We start from the raw sequence: 16,142 nt of genomic DNA on the forward strand, positions 1-16,142 counted from the left end.
ACAGAGCTCTAGAGTTCCTCTGTGGAGATGGAAGAACCTTCAAGAAGAACAACCAGCTCTGCAGCACTCTACCAATTAGGCCTTTATGGGAGAGTGCCAAGATGGAAGCCACTCTTCAGTAAAAGGCACATGGCAGCCCACTTGGAGTTTGCCAAAAGGCACCTAAAGACTCTCAGACCATGAGAATCAAGATTCTCTGGTCTGATGAAACCAAGATTGAACTCTTTGGCCTAAATGCCAAGTGTCACGTCTGGAAGAAACCTGGCACCATCCCTACGGTGAAGCATGGTGGTGGCAGCATCATGCTATGGGGATGTTTCTCAGCGGCAGGGACTGGGAGACAAGTCAGAATTGAGGAAAAGATGGACGGAGCAAAGTACAGAGAGATTCTTGATGAAAACTTGCTCCAGAGCGCTCAGGACCTCAGACTGGGGCGAAGGTTCACCTTCAACAGGACAACGACCCTAAGCACACAGCCAAGACAACGCAGCAGTGGGTTCAGGGCAAGTCTCTGAATGTCCTTGACTGGCCCAGCCAGAGCCCGGACTTGAACCTGATCGAACATCTCTGGAGAGACCTGAAAATAGTTGTGCAGCGACGCTCCCCATCGAACCTGGCAGAGCTTGAGAGGATCTGCTGAGAAGAAACTTCCCAAATACAGGTGTGCCAAGTTTGTAGCGTTATACCAAAGAAGACTCGATGCTGTAATCGCTGCCAAAGGCGCTTCAACAGAGTACTGAGTAAAGGGTCACTGTTTGCGAAAAAGATCTACAGTAGCCTCAACAGCACCCTCTAGGGTAGCACCATAGTGTAGCCAGAAGACAGCTATTTTCCGTCTCCCTCTGGGTACATTGACTTCACAATACAAAACCTAGGAGGCTCAGGGTTCTCACGTCTCTCAAGTCTCCATAGACTTACACAGTAATCAGAGCTCTTGCAGCATGAACTGACATGTTATCCATCCAATCAAAGGATCAGAGAATCTAGTACTCAGAGAATAAGCTACAGCTAGATAGCACTGCAGGGCATATGTGGTGAGTAGTTGACTCAAAGAGAGAGAATAGTTTAGAACAAATTAATTTCTTAAAAAATGAAGAAGAAGCAGCAGAGAGTGAGAGAGAGAGAGACTGTTAAATAGTCACCAATAGCTGGCCTCCGCCCAGTACCCAGCCCTGAACTTAGTCACTGTTACTAGCCGCCAGGTAATCTACCCTGCACCTTAGAGACCCTATGTATATAGTCATTGAACTCTGGTCACTTTAATAAGGTTTAAATACTGTTTTATCCATTTCATATGTATATACTGTTCTAGTCAAGGCTCGTTCTATATAACTACTGCTTGTCATACATTTTCTATTCATATACTGTTCATATTGTCTGCACACACCATTATATACATATACTGTATATTTATTGTTCTGATATTTCTTAATTCCTTTCTATTTATTTTGGAATTTGTGCGTATTGTTAGGGATTACTGCACGTTGAAGATTGAAATAACATCTGCAAAATATGTGTATGCGTAAAATGTTTTCATTTCATTATTCTTAGTTGGACTTTTACTTACTTAGCAAACTAATGCAGCTAATTTAGCCTACTCAACAACCTGACTCAAACAGAGAGGAATGCTATTTATGTTAGCTAGCTGGCTAAGGCTATCCAACACTGCAATTCCTTCAAGGTAAGTTTTCGGTTTTATTAATGTATTGCCAAATACAGAATTTGTTCTTAACCGACTTGCCTAGTTAAATAAAGGTTAAATATATATATTTTAAATGCCACCAGGGCCCGCCGGTGTAACTACCTAACTGCTTGCAGTACACTGTACTGCATGATTGTACACATGGATTGGATTGTGGGTTTACTAACGTGTTAGTTTTAGTAGCTATGTTGACTATAACGTTAATATTGTAAAAAGCACCCTAAGGAAAAGAAAAGCTAAAAAAAGTGTGTTTTAAGATCTTTTAAATATGTCCACAGTTTTGCCCTCTCTCTCTCTGTATGTAATGAGGCGATTGCAAAGCACCTAAACTTTAGCCCGGTGGGCTTACACAGACCAACCCTGGATGATCACAGGTGAAAGGCTTTATGAATGAGTAGAATATGTTTGTTTTGATGGAGGAATTGCCTGAGAACAGGTACAAGAGGATCTCTTAGTAGGTAGTTCGTTAAGCCCACCTTGTGGTCCAGGGAACCCTCTGTCTCCCTTGGCTGCCTGGAATCCAGGCAGGCCTACTGGCCCATCTAGGCCCAAGACACCTTTTGGACCTGGGAGTCCTGCAGGGGACAATAACACATGGCTTCAGTGATGAGCTGGACATAATACTGATGAGTGAATCCTCGATACACATTAGTTTGAGGGCCTATGAGGAACTGTAGGGAGTCATATACCCATGTGGTGGTTAGTGGATGTCGCACTCATTAGGCATGATCACAGATGGCTGAAAACGTCAAATCTGCATGATTATTTTCTAAATGTCAAAATTACTCAAGCATTTCATAGATAATGTACTGTACATTCGGAAAGTTTTCAGACCCCTTGACTTTTCCCACATTTTTTTACATCACAGCCTTATTCTAAAAATGTATTGAATTGTTTTTCCCCCCTCAATCTACACRGAATACCCTAGAACGACAAAGCAAAAACAGGTTCTTAGACATATTTGCACATTTATATAAAAAAAATAAAAACAGAAATATCACATTTACATAAGAATGCAGACCCTTTACTTAGTTCTTTGTTGAAGCACCTTTGGCAACGATTACAGCCTTCTTGGATATGACGCTACAAGCTTGGCACTCCGGAGTTCTACTCCGCAGATCCTCTCAAACTCTATCAGGTTGGATGGGGAGCGTCACTGCACAGCTATTGGCTGGGCCACTCAAGGACATTCAGAGACTTGCCCCGAAGCCACTGCTGCGTTGCCTTGACTGTGTGCTTAGGGTCGTTGTCCTGTTGGAAGGTGAACCTTAGCCCAATCTGAGGTCCTGAGCGCTCTGGAGCAGGTTTTCATCAAGGATCTCTCTGTATTTTGCTCCATTCATCTTTCCCTCAATCCTGACTAGTCTCCTAGTCCCTGAAAAACATACCCACAGCATGACGCGGCCACCACCATGCTTCACCGTAGGGATGGTGCCAGATTTCCTCCAGACGTGACACTTGGCATTCAAGCCAAATAGTTCAATCTTGGTTTCATCAGACCAAAGAATCTTGTTTCTCATCGTATGAGAGTCGAGGTGGAGATGCCTTTTGGCAAAATCCAAGTGGGCTGTCATGTGCCTTTTACTGAGGAGTGGCTTCTTTCTGGCCTCTCTACCATAAAGACCTGATTGGTGGAGTGCTGCAGAGATGGGAGGACCTTTCAACAGGACAACCATCTCCACAGAGGAACTCTGGAGATCTGTCAGAGTGACCATTGGGTTCGTGACCAAGGCCCTTCTCCCCCGATTGCTCAGTCTGGCCGGGTGGTTCCAAACTTCTTCCATTTAAGAATGATGGAGGCCACTGTGTTCTTCGGGACCTTCAACACTGCAGACATTTTTTGGTACCCTTCCGTAGATCTGTGCCTCGACACAATCCTCTCTCGGAGCTCTACGGACAATTCCTTTGACCTTGTGGCTTGGTTTTTGCTCTGACATGCACTGTCATGTGTGGGACCTTATATAGACAGGTGTGTGCCTTGCCAAATCATGTCCAAGCAATTGAATTTACCACAGGTGGACTCCAATTAAGTTGTAGAAAAATCTCAAGGATGATCCATGGAAACAGGATGCACCTGAGCTCAATTTGGAGTCTCATAGCAAAGGGTCTGAATTCATATGTAAATAAGATATCTCTGTTTTTTTAGACAAAAAATTCTAAAAACCTGTTTTCACTTTGTCATTATGGGATATTGCGTGTAGATTGATGAGGAAATTGTTATATTTAATCAATTTTAGAATGAGGCTGTAACGTAACAAAATATGGAAAAAGTAAAGGGGTCTGAATACATTTCAAATGCACTGTATACCTTTGTATTCATTTGAGTGCTGTGTTAGAGCTTTTGGGTGAGAGTACTCCGCACATCAGACATCTCAAAGAAACCCACACACACAGCCACGCATGCACACAAACCCACACCAGCTCACACCCACACCATACACACAATCCATTCATGTACCTGGTGGTCCGTTGCGTCCCTGAGCTCCTGTGGGTCCACGCTCTCCTCTGCCCCCCAGGTCACCTGGCAGCCCCTGTTCTCCAGGGATCAGTGTCACCACGATGTGATCATCATTCCCCTTAGGCCCTGCAAAACAGCACCATCAAACCTCAGGATAACCACTTAGTGCAACTGCACTCTCTTAGGAAAAAAGGTGCTATCTAGAACCTAAAAGGGTTCTTCGGCTGTCCCCATAGAAGAATCCTTTGAAGAACCCTTTTTGGTTCCAGGAAAAACACTTTTGGGTTCCATGTAGAACCCTATGGGGAAAGTGTTCTACATGGAACCCAATAGGGTTCTACCTGGAACCGAAAAGGGTTCTTCAAAGGATTTTTCTATGGGGACAGCCTTTTAGGTTCTAGATAGTGTAACTGCACTCTCTTAGGAAAAAAGGTGCTATCTAGAACCTAAAAGGGTTCTTCGGCTGTCCCAATAGAAGAATCCTAGGCTGTGTCATCGTTGTCGGTGTTCAGGCCTACCACCGTTGTGTCATCAGCAAACATAATGATGCTGTTGGAGTCAGGCTTGGCCACGCAGTTGTGGGTGAACAGGAGGGAACTAAGCATACACCCCTGAGGTGCCCCCGTGTTGAGGATCAGCGTGGCAGATGTGTTGTTGCCTAACCTTACCAACTAGGGGCGGCCCGTCAGGAAGTCCATGATCCAGTTGTAGAGGGAGGTGTTTTGTTCCAGGGTCCGTAACTTAATGTTGAGCTTTGTGGGCATTATGGTGTTGAACGCTGAGCTGTAGTCAATGAACAGCATTCTCACATAGGTGTTCCTTTTGTACAGCTGGGAAAGGGCAGTGTGGAGATCTGTTGGTGCGGTATGCAAATTGGAGTGGGTATGGGATTTCCGGGATGATGGTGTTGCCTTTCAAAGCACTTCATGGCTAACAGGAGTGCTACGGGGGAGTAGTCATTTAGGCAGGTAACCTTCGCTTTCTTGGGCATAGGGGCTATGGTGGTCTGCTTGACACATGTAGGTATTACAGACACTGACAGGGAGAGGTTGAAAATGTCAGTGAAGACACTTGCCAGTTGGTCAGCGCATGCTCAGAATACACATCCTGGTAATCCGCCTGGCCCCGCTTAAAGGTCTTGCTCATATCGGCTACGGAGAGCGTGATCACACAGTTATCCGGAACAGCTGGTGCTCTCATGCATGCTTCAGCGTTGCTTGCCTCGAAGCGAGCATAAAATGCTGGTAGGTTTGTGTCACTAGGCAGCTCATGGCTGGGTTTCCCTTTGTAGTCCTTAATAGTTTGCAAGCCCTGCCACATCCAACGTGCGTCAGAGCCGGTGTAGTAGGATTCAATCTTAGTCCTGTATTGATGCTTGCCTGTTTGATGGTTCATCTGAGGGCATAGCGGGATTTCTTATAAGCGTCCGGAATAGTGTCCCGCTCCTTGAAAGCGGCAGCTCTAGCCTTTACCTCGGTGCGGATGTTTCCTGTAATCCATGGCTTCTGGTTGGGATATGTACGTATGGCCACTGTGGTGACGACAACATCAATGCACTTATTGACTGCTTCCTGCTTTAGTTTTTGCTTGTAAGCAGCAATCAGGAGGATAGAATTATGGACAGATTTTCCAAATGGAGGGAGAGGGAGAGCTTTGTATGCTTCTCTGTGTGTGGAGTAAAGGTGGTCTAGAGTTTATTTTCCTCTGGTTGCACATGTGACATGCTGGTAGAAATGAAGTAAAACGGATTTCAGTTTGTCTGCATTAAAGTCCCTGGCCACTAGGAGAGACGCTTCTGGATGAGCATTTTCTTGTTTGCTTATGACCTTATACAGCTCGTTGAGTTCGGTCTTAGTGCCAGCGTCGGTTTTGGTGGGAAATAGACAACTACGAAAAATATAGATGAAAATTGGTAGATAGTGTGGTTCAGAGGCTTATCATGAGGTGCTCTCCCTCAAGTGAGCAATACCTCGAGACTACCTTAATATTAGACATTGTGCACCAGCTGTTATTGACAAATAGACACACACCCCCACCCCTAGTCTTACTGGACGTAGCTGTTCTGTCCTGCCGATGCACGGAAAACTCAGCCAACTGTATATTATTCGCATCGTTGTTCAGCCACGACTCGGTGAAACATAAGAAATTACAGTTTTCATTGTCCCGTTGGTGAGATCGTCTCGAATGGAGCTTATCTAGTTTATTTTCCAGTGAGTGCACGTTGGCCAATAGAACGGGTTACCCACTCGCCGACGAATTCTCACAAGGCACCCTGATCTCCATCCCCTGTATTTCCTTACTTTTCTTCATGCAAATGATGGGGATTTGGGCCTTGTCTGGGAGCAGCATTATATCCTTCGCATCAGACACATTAAATAAAATATCTTTGTCCAGTTTGAGGTGAATAATCGCTGTTCTGATGTCCAGATGCTCTTTTCGGTCATACGAGATGGTAGCATCAACATCATGTACAAAATAAGTTACAAACAATTCAAAAAAACACACAAAATAGCAGAATTGGTTAGGAGCCAGTAAAACGGCAGCAATTTTTACAGAATTCCTGGTCAGTTCGTGTCCATTGGAGGGCCCAACATAACTGACCATGTAACCTGACCAGGAAAAACTCAGGACCCTAGGTGTGAGTGCTCGTCCTACCTGGTGCTCCAGGCAGCCCTTTCTGTCCAGGGCAACCTACAGGTCCTGCAGGTCCTGCATCTCCTTTCTGACCTGAAACACCACACATTGTGTCATATATTTGTAAAAAACACAATAAAAAGGACATTGGTTGATTCATTGACACTGATTTAGTAGTTAAGATAACTGCACAAATAAATAACACTACAGTATAGGATGCTGTGAGATGTTTGCTATGCAGTAAGAGTTGCTGACTAGAGTATGTTAGCATGTCATTAACAGTCGTGCAAGTATTGCGGTCTGAGACTACAGTCAAATTTTGGATTGCCACAGTAACATTATGGATTGCCTTCCCCAGATGAAGGTTGCAGCTCTGACCTACAGTATAGTAACAGAAATTACATTCTGAATGCATGTATAAAGTATGGAGGTTGTTAATAAGGTGTCAGATTGGTTATTACCGTTTGGTCCGATGTCTCCTAACTGTCCCATCTCCCCTTTGACTCCCAAACCACCTGGTGTGCCATCATTACCCTGTGAAAACACATCCTATTCAGCACACCCATTCGGTCTTGGGTCAGTTTTGCATTTTCCCCACTACTGGTTAAGGTTAGGATTGGGGGAAGGGGAGATGCTACTAGATTTGTAATTAGGGGAAACGTCACCCCTAATTTACATGTGTGTGTGCAAGGTGACATCTTTATGAATAATGACTGATTATTGTCTCTTCATGTGTGGACTCTCCCTTGTTACACGTTCACATTGGGAAGGGGCAACAATTTATGTGGATATATTTTTTTAGATATTTATTTATTTCGTCTTTATTTAACCAGGTAGGCAAGTTGAGAACAAGTTCTCATTTACAATTGCGACCTGGCCAAGATAAAGCAAAGCAGTTCGACACATGCAACAACACAGAGTTACACATGGAGTAAAACAAACATACAGTCAATAATACAGTAGAAAAATAAGTCTATATACAATGTGAGCAAATGAGGTGAGATAAGGGAGGCAAAAAAGGCCATGGTGGCGAAGTAAATACAATATAGCAAGTAAAACACTGGAATGGTAGATTTGCAGTGGAAGAATGTGCAAAGTAGAAATAGAAATAATGGGGTGCAAAGGAGCAAAATAAATAAATACAGTAGGGGAAGAGGTAGTTGTTTGGGCTAAATTATAGATGGGCTATGTACAGGTGCAGTAATCTGTGAGCTGCTCTGACAGCTGGTGCTTAAAGCTAGTGAGGGAGATAAGTGTTTCCAGTTTCAGAGATTTTTGTAGTTCGTTCCAGTCATTGGCAGCAGAGAACTGGAAGGAGAGGCGGCCAAAGGAGGAATTGTCTATAGGTGGGAAGTTGGCTCAACGTTTATGATGATGTCATCTCCCGGAGTCTACCTTTAAGCATGGGTGAGTAAATCAGTGGTGTGTGACTCACCGGTCTGCCCTCTAACCCTGTGTCTCCTCTATACCCAGGCGTACCCAGGAGGCCCATAGCGCCTTTGTTCCCTTTATCTCCTTTAAAGCCAGGTCCCGGTGGACCAGGAGGTCCCCGTGGCCCCTGCATACCTAAATACACAGAGGGGGGAGCAGGCTCAGAGGTCATGGAAGCAATGAAGCCAAAACAATAATTCAACAGAGGGCTCTAGTCACAAGTAGGGAAGATGGTATCCTTTGAGATGCAGCCTACACACCTTGGGGTCCAGGGACACCATTTTGTCCACGGTCTCCTTTTAGCCCTTCGAAGCACATTCCATCCCGGCCAGGACTTCCAGACAGTCCCATAGGACCAGGGGGGCCTGGAGGTCCAACGTCCCCCAAAGGCCCTGAAGGACCAGGAGGGCCAAAGCGGCCAGGTATCCCTGCATCCCCCTTAAGTCCTACAGAAACAGTCAGATGAACAGATCAGTGAAGGGATATCTTTTTGTAGCGTTCAACACTTGGGAGGGAATCATTACCATCTGGTAGCACTATAGGTTGAGAGACCCAGAGCTGCTGAGCCTTGAGGTGACTTTACTAACCCCATTTCACTGTCTTAACATTCTAAACAGCATCCTATTTGAAGGGAGTAAACGTCGCTAACTAGCATAAAGATGACAGGAGATATTATTGGGGGACACACATGGTTTACATCGTATATCCTATGTCATGACATTGCTCTGTTCGGTGAGGTTTATGACCCCCCCATAAATACCTTTTTCCCCTTTCTCTCCACTCTACAGAATGGACTCTTGGAAAGCCCTTTGTTAACATAGTGAAAGTATGTTAACTTCACAAGGTTGGGGAATGGAACAATATTTCCCTTTCTCAACCAGTTGAAAGGGTCTGTTGGCACTTAAAGAATATGATGTCAGATCAGTTGTTGCCTGGGACATTATATCTGATGATAGGACGACATAAATTGTATCTTGGAAAGTCTACACATTCTAGTTATCAGATTTACATGGAATTGTTGTGCAATTTAAAATGTTTAAATATGAAACTATTTGTGAGAAGATGAAATGTGATTTTAGCTTCTAAATGAGAGAATTGATTTCATAAGTAAACATGCTCACTCAGTGGCCACTCCCAAGTGAACAGACATTGGTTGGAGAGGGATGAAACATGCCCTTCTCTTCCCCAGTACAAAAGCCCCCCGTGACCATATTCACGTTAGACTAAGCAAACCCTGGCGTGAGCTGTGGTTGCGAATGGTTGAACGACTACTCTATCTAACGGAATTTACATGAGATCAGATCACGTGGAGGTGACGATCACCACGCTGAAATGGTTGTGATGGGACTTCTCATGACATGATTAGTAATCAATGTATATGATCTATCCTGTGCATGTATATGTAATTCTGTGTGATTATTTAGGTATTTAGTAAATAAATAATTAAGGCAATTTTTGCATTGCAGATTCTACTTGTCAGCCAGGGTTCGTGCAGATAACCAAGTACTTTACGACCATCAGAATGAGACTGAATAAGGTGACGATTCATAATTGACTGCTATTGATATAAAAGATCTTCAGATCTTTAAGAGAGTGGATTCGGGAGATAACCGCTCTATATAAATGAATGCTTCCGTGGTACCCCAGGTTATTAATGGTTTAATTATTGCATGGTTTAATTCAATCACGTAATCAATTAAACGTTAGGTAATCAATTTGATAAAATAGCATGTCATATAATTGAATCATAGTCAGAGACACGACACATATATTGTACAACAAAACAAATGCATGCAACTACAGTATGTGGACACCCCTTCAAATGAGCGGATTCAGCTATTTCAGCTACACCCGTTGCTGACAGGTGTATAAAATTGAGCACAAAGCCATGCAATCTCCATAGACAAATATTGGAAGATCAATGGCCCGTACTGAAGAGCTCAGTGACTGTCAACTTGGCACCTTCATAGAATGCCACCTTTCCAGCAAGTCGGTTCGTCAAATTTCTGCCCTGCTAGAGCTGCACCGGTCAACTATAAGTGTTGTTATTGTGAAGTGGAAACTTCTAGGAGCATCAAGCTCACAGAACAGGACCGCCAAGTGCTTAAGCGTGTAGCGCATAAAAATTGTCTGGCCTCAGTTGCAACACTCACTACTGAGTTCCAAACTGCCTCTGGAAGCAACGTCAGCACAAGAACTGTTCATCTCTATGAAATGGGTCTCCATGGCCGAGCAGCCGCACACAAGCCTAAGATTACCATGCGCAATGCCAAGCATCGGCTGCAGTGGTGTGAAGCTCGCCGCCATAGGACTTTGGAGAAGTGGAAATTAGTTCTTAGGAGTGATGAATCACGCTTCACCATCTGGCAATCCAATGGACAAATCTGGGTTTTGATGGATGTCAGGAGAACGCTACCTGCCACAATGCATAGTGCCAACTGTAAAGTTTGGCGGAGAAGAAATAATAGTCTGGGGCTGTTTTTCATGGTTTAGGCTAGACCCCTTAGTTCCAGTGAAGGGAAATCTTAAAGCTACAGTATACAATGTTGTCTAAAATATTATGTGCCTCCAACGTTGTGGCAACAGTTTGGAAGGCCCTTTCCTGTTTCAGCATGAAAATGCCCCCATGCACGAAGCGAGGTCCATACAGAAATGGTTTGTTGAGATCGGTGTGGAAGAACTTTACTGTCCTGCACAGAGCCCTGACCTCAACCCCATCGAACACCTTTGGGATGAATTGGAACGACGACTGCGAGCCAGGCCTTATTTTCCAACATCAGTGCCCAACCTCACTAATGCTCTTGTGGCTGAACGGAAGCAAGTCCCAGCAACAATGTTCCAACATCTAGCAGAAAGCCTTCCCAAAAGAGTGGTGGCTGTTATAGCAGCAAAGGGGGGACCAACTCCAAATTAATGCCCATGATTTTGGAAGGAGATGTTCAACGAGCAGGTGTCCACATAGGTTTGGCCATGTCGTGTATCTGTGTGTAGCACAGACTCACCAGATTGGCCCATCTTTCCGTCTGTGCCTTTTGGTCCAATGCCAGGGGCTGTAGAGAGAACAGACAATCAACACAGAGAGATCATTTCTGTGAATGTGTAAAGGGCTATTTATATCAAAAGTTTTTCAATGTTTGCATTTTAAATTCAAATCACTTCCTGGATTGACTGACTTCAATTGGAATTGACCCCAACCCTGGAGGGAGTGTTTTACACTCATAGAAAAAAGGTGTTATCTAGAACCTAAAAGGGTTATTTGGCTGTCCCCATAGGAGAACTCTTTGGAGAACCCTTTTTGGTTCCAGATAGAACCCAGGTAGAACCCAGATGGTTCTACCTGGAACCAAAAAGTCATGTCCTATGAGGATAAACGAAGAACCCTTTTGGAACACTTTTTTTCTGAATCTAGTAGGGTTCTCTAACCTCCCATGTCTCCTTTCTCTCCTGCTGGGCCAGGGATGCCGTCTCGACCCTGGGCACCTCTGGGGCCTGCAGACCCTGGGTCACCAGCCAATCCTGGGCTCCCTGTGACACAGAGGCAGTGCTTAATAGGATCACAAACACGCACAGACGGAAAGTCTAATGGCATTTCAGTAGGTGTGGACAAGCATTATAAATTACCTTGCAGGCCATTCTGGCCATGACAGCCACTATTGCCTGGGAGACCATTAATGCCCTTCTCCCCGGCTGGTCCCGGAGGTCCTAAGAAAGACGTGAGATACAGATACCGTGAGAATAAATAGAGTGTGTGTGTGTGAGTGCATTTGTGCAGTAGTTTATGGGGGCTAGGGYCAGTCTGTTATATCTGGAGTACTTCTCCTGTTTTATCCGGTGTCCTGTGTGAATTTAAGTATGCACTCTCTAATTCTCTCTTTCTTTCTTTCTCTCTCTCGGRGGACCTGAGCCCTAGGACCATGCCTCAGGACTACCTGGCCTGATGACTCCTTGCTGTCCCCAGTCCACCTGGCCGTGCTGCTGCTCCAGTTTCAACTGTTCTGCCTGYGGCTATGGAACCCTGACCTGTACATTGGACGTAGTACCTGTCCCAGACCTGCTGTTTTCAACTCTCTAGAGACAGCAGGAGCGGTAGAGATACTCTTAATGTTCGGCTATGAAAAGCCAACTGAYATTTACTCCTGAGGTGCTGACTTGTTGCACCCTGGACAACTACTGTGATTATTATTATTTGAYCATGCTGGTCATTTATGAACATTTGAAAATCTTGGCCATGTTCTGTTATAATCTCCACCCGGCACAGCCAGAAGAGGACTGGCCACCCCTCATAGCCTGGTTCCTCTCTAGGTTTCTTCCTAGGTTTTGGCCTTTCTATGGAGTTTTTCCTAGCCACCGTGCTTCTACACCTGCATTGCTTGCTGTTTGGGTTTTTAGGCTGGGTTTCTGTACAGCACTTTGAGATATCAGCTGATGTAAGAAGGGCTATATAAATACATTTGATTTGATGCGTGTGGAAATTTATTTTTGCAGTAGTTATTATAAATCCGTTAATGAGGAGGTTGTGTGGGTTTGCATGTACGGCACAGTGATTGTTATTCAGTGGGCGACAGAGACCTCGTGATCCCTGTAGTCCTTCTCTTCCCTTGGGTCCTGTGGGGCCGATGGCCCCCAGGGTTCCGAACCTCCCCGCTACACCCATCTCCCCCTTCTCTCCTGGAAAACCTGGAAACCCTGGCACTCCCTGAAAGAAAGAGGGAGAGAGCGAGAGAGATATGAGAATGAGAGAGTGAGAAGGAAAAGAAAGAAAGCATGCAAGAGAGGAGGGAGAGAAGGGGGAGGAGGTTGGACTTAATTTCTGCTGAACACATTTATACATTGCTAATCATTTGAAATATTAATTGTTGCTGTTCTATATCAGTATGTATCAGTTTTTCCTGGTCAGGTCAGGTGGTGTCAGGAAAAAAAAACAGGCCCCTCACGGGTAGTGTATTCGGTTTTCACCTTTTCTCCTCGTCGTCCTTTAGCTCCTGGTCCAGGGAGGCTGGGCTCTCCTTTCACTCCATTTACTCCATTTGGACCTGGTCTTCCAGATGAACCAGGCTCTCCACGACCTCCTGTTCCCCCTTTCTCACCCTTTACACCTGGTCAGCAAGGACACAAACCTGAATAGGGTGAAGTTGCCCCTAGACGCTGATCTTGGGTCAGTTTTGCATTTCCCCCTCCAATGGTTATGGTTACGATTCAGGGAGGGGAAGCTGATCCTAGATCTATATCTAGGGGAACTTCTGCCGGGAGCGACACAAACCTGGGAGTGTCCTTCTGTATATGTCAAGCCTCTAAAAAGACTGATTATGTATGCGAAAATATAATATTTTAAAGTATGTGAAATGTAGAACATTTTGTGTGCTTTAAATGCCAGTATGTCATATTAATTTCAGCTTTTCATCTACATATAGTAGGAATTTGTTGTATGCTACTGAGGAAGATAATCTTATTTTCCGACCCATGTGTGTTTGACAACAGCTGATAATCAGCTGATAATACTGTAAGGGGAAACGCTATACCAAAATGAACGAATGGCGAGAAACAACGCAAATGCGCATTAGATGACTCATTTTTACTAACGAGTAAGTTCTAAATAATATGTAGTACGATTACTACACAGTATGTAGATTTTAGTAAGTAGTAGGCAAGACAGATTCTGGACACAACCTGTTTCGCTATAATTTTGAGTATGTTACCTGGCACACCCATATCTCCTGCGACTCCAGGGTTTCCATTGAAACCAGGACTTCCTTTCTGGCCATCTCTGCCTGGGTCGCCAACAGCACCTACAAGAAAAGAGGTCAAAATATTAGTAATAAACAATTGCCTTTGGGGATTAATAAAGTTTACTCAATCAAATTGAATAGCTAGGCATGGTAGTGATTTATTAAGAAGAGGGGTAGCAGGTAGGCAATTGAAACAGGTTTTTTTTCAATAGTGTGTCATGGTGCTTGGTACCTTGCGGCCCGACGCTCCCGGGAATCCCATCCTTGCCACTGGCTCCATTGTGCCCTATCACACCTAGATCTCCTTTGGCACCTGTTAAGCCCCTTGGAACTGGAGAAAAGAGAGCAGAGTCAGAGGTCAGGGGTCACTGGATCTAAAAGGCCTTAACACATTTTGGGACGGTATAACCATCATACAACTCAGGAGAAAATTTATATTGCTATCATAAATAATGAAATATCATAAATTATTCAACAGCATCAAATACATTTCCGATGTAGTTATGCTACTGTAAAGGCACGTTGAGACTTCTTGCATTAATTCGTTGTTACTTCTTAATTTGAAAATAGCCTTCACAACAGGAAATATCGTTTTTTACGCTCAGGAACAGAGCATTACTCGCAAACTATTTTTCAGATTCAGAAACAATATTTTGCTATTATCAATGAGGACTGAATATTTTTCTTCTGATGAAAACAGTACAGCAGTTTTGGTATTGGCCAACATACAGTGGTTGCTCCACTAAAGGTTTTGCGATTATGCTGCGGTACTTTAAGGTAATTTGTGGTTTAGTACGGTACCCTGCGTCACCACTTCATTGCTCCAGACCAGCACAAGGGGGAGTTAGAGCACTGATTATGGTTTTGGGTCTTACTGTGTCGACATAAACCTAAATAGAAACTGATAATTGTGCACGACTTCAGTATTACTTACTAAAACTGTTGTTACACTAAGTTTTTTATTATTTTATTTTGTTAGGATTGTTTTGCTCTTACTGTAGTACTGTATCCCACTCCCGAACAGTCAAATTGTACGGTGACTGAGTGGCGCAATGGTCTAAGACACTGCACCGCAGTGCAAGCTGTGTTGCTACAGATGGTTCAATACCCGTGCTGGCCTCAACTGAGAGACCCATGAGATGACTGTAGGTATTTGGTTTCTCTCCCTCTAAAAAAAACAAWTCTAAAATATTCTTGATAACAAGCTGGCTTTGTTTACAAATTAGCAACAATGTCTAACCCCCAGTTCAAGAACTGCCTTTTTCTCGCTCATTTTACGTTATTTGAAAACAAAATCTCCAAAATATTGTTATTATTCATTTAGAATGATATAAAAGCCCCTTGGATATTCTCACAGATATATTATGAACCCTGTTATTAGCAGGACAATATATATGGGTCATGGCTCCCGCACTCAATGGGATTGCCATGCAGTTCTCCAGCTGTATCCACTGACAGCGTGCGAGGTTCAAGGCACGAGGGCAGGGGGCAAGGGATGGGCCGCAGAGCCACACACAGAAGACAGACCTAGCCCATGGGGAAGGGAGGAGGGAAGCGCACTGGGTAGCACAGAGCAACACTTTAAGGGGCATTGCACTAATAATGGCACTGACTAGGGAAACGTTCCAAATGGAGGGTAGGGGGAGAATTCTATCGTCAAATGTATTTCTAAGTTAAGTATTATTATTATGTATCACATCCAACCATGATTGGGAATCCCATAGTGCGGCGCACAATTGGCGCAGCGTTTCTCTCCCTCTAAAAACAGAAATAAATGTTTTGGCCTTTACAAATATTATTTTGGCCTTTATTCAGATTACAAACACTCACTTTCGTTTTTTTTTTAAACAAAATAACCTCCAAAATATATATTATCAAGTTGATGGCACTTTCATATAGCATCACCTACATAAAGCTGAGTGACTCACTCATTCATGGCTTTGGATCAAAATAAGTACCAACATTCTTTCTGATAGTCATTTATAAATAAATGTTTTGGTTTTCCTGACCTGGACACCATGTACAGTATTATAATAGCCCATTATGGGCTTTTAGCAGGACAATATACCTTTACCAACTCCTCTCTGTATTTTGATACTTTGTGGATGGGGCCTCCCCAGTGGTGCAGCTGTCTAAATCCCCACATCGCAATGCAAAATTGCGTTGCTACAGATACCCGTGTCGGCCGCCA

At 44.0% G+C, this 16,142-nt stretch overlaps 1 protein-coding gene across 2 annotated transcripts in view; it reads right to left on the reverse strand.

Moving 5' to 3' along the window:
* The window catches only part of col4a3 (collagen, type IV, alpha 3), a 115,875-nt gene that overhangs the window by 7,461 nt on the left and 92,272 nt on the right, over positions 1-16,142 (reverse strand). For both annotated transcript variants that reach the window (XR_011475334.1, XM_023982752.2), the window contains exons 35-47: positions 14,184-14,282; positions 13,922-14,011; positions 13,182-13,321; positions 12,795-12,921; positions 11,847-11,927; positions 11,649-11,750; positions 11,228-11,275; positions 8,486-8,671; positions 8,230-8,360; positions 7,256-7,328; positions 6,816-6,887; positions 4,161-4,286; positions 2,179-2,277 (exon numbers count right to left, since the gene is read on the reverse strand). Coding sequence is in view for 1 of the 2 variants with exons in the window: in XM_023982752.2 (XP_023838520.1) it covers positions 2,179-2,277; positions 4,161-4,286; positions 6,816-6,887; positions 7,256-7,328; positions 8,230-8,360; positions 8,486-8,671; positions 11,228-11,275; positions 11,649-11,750; positions 11,847-11,927; positions 12,795-12,921; positions 13,182-13,321; positions 13,922-14,011; positions 14,184-14,282 (1,374 nt within the window). In the remaining variant the exon portion in view is untranslated. The remainder of the gene's footprint in view (positions 1-2,178; positions 2,278-4,160; positions 4,287-6,815; positions 6,888-7,255; positions 7,329-8,229; positions 8,361-8,485; positions 8,672-11,227; positions 11,276-11,648; positions 11,751-11,846; positions 11,928-12,794; positions 12,922-13,181; positions 13,322-13,921; positions 14,012-14,183; positions 14,283-16,142) is intronic.

This window comes from Salvelinus sp. IW2-2015, linkage group LG4p, assembly GCF_002910315.2.
Source record: "Salvelinus sp. IW2-2015 linkage group LG4p, ASM291031v2, whole genome shotgun sequence".
Lineage (NCBI taxonomy): Eukaryota > Metazoa > Chordata > Actinopteri > Salmoniformes > Salmonidae > Salvelinus > Salvelinus sp. IW2-2015.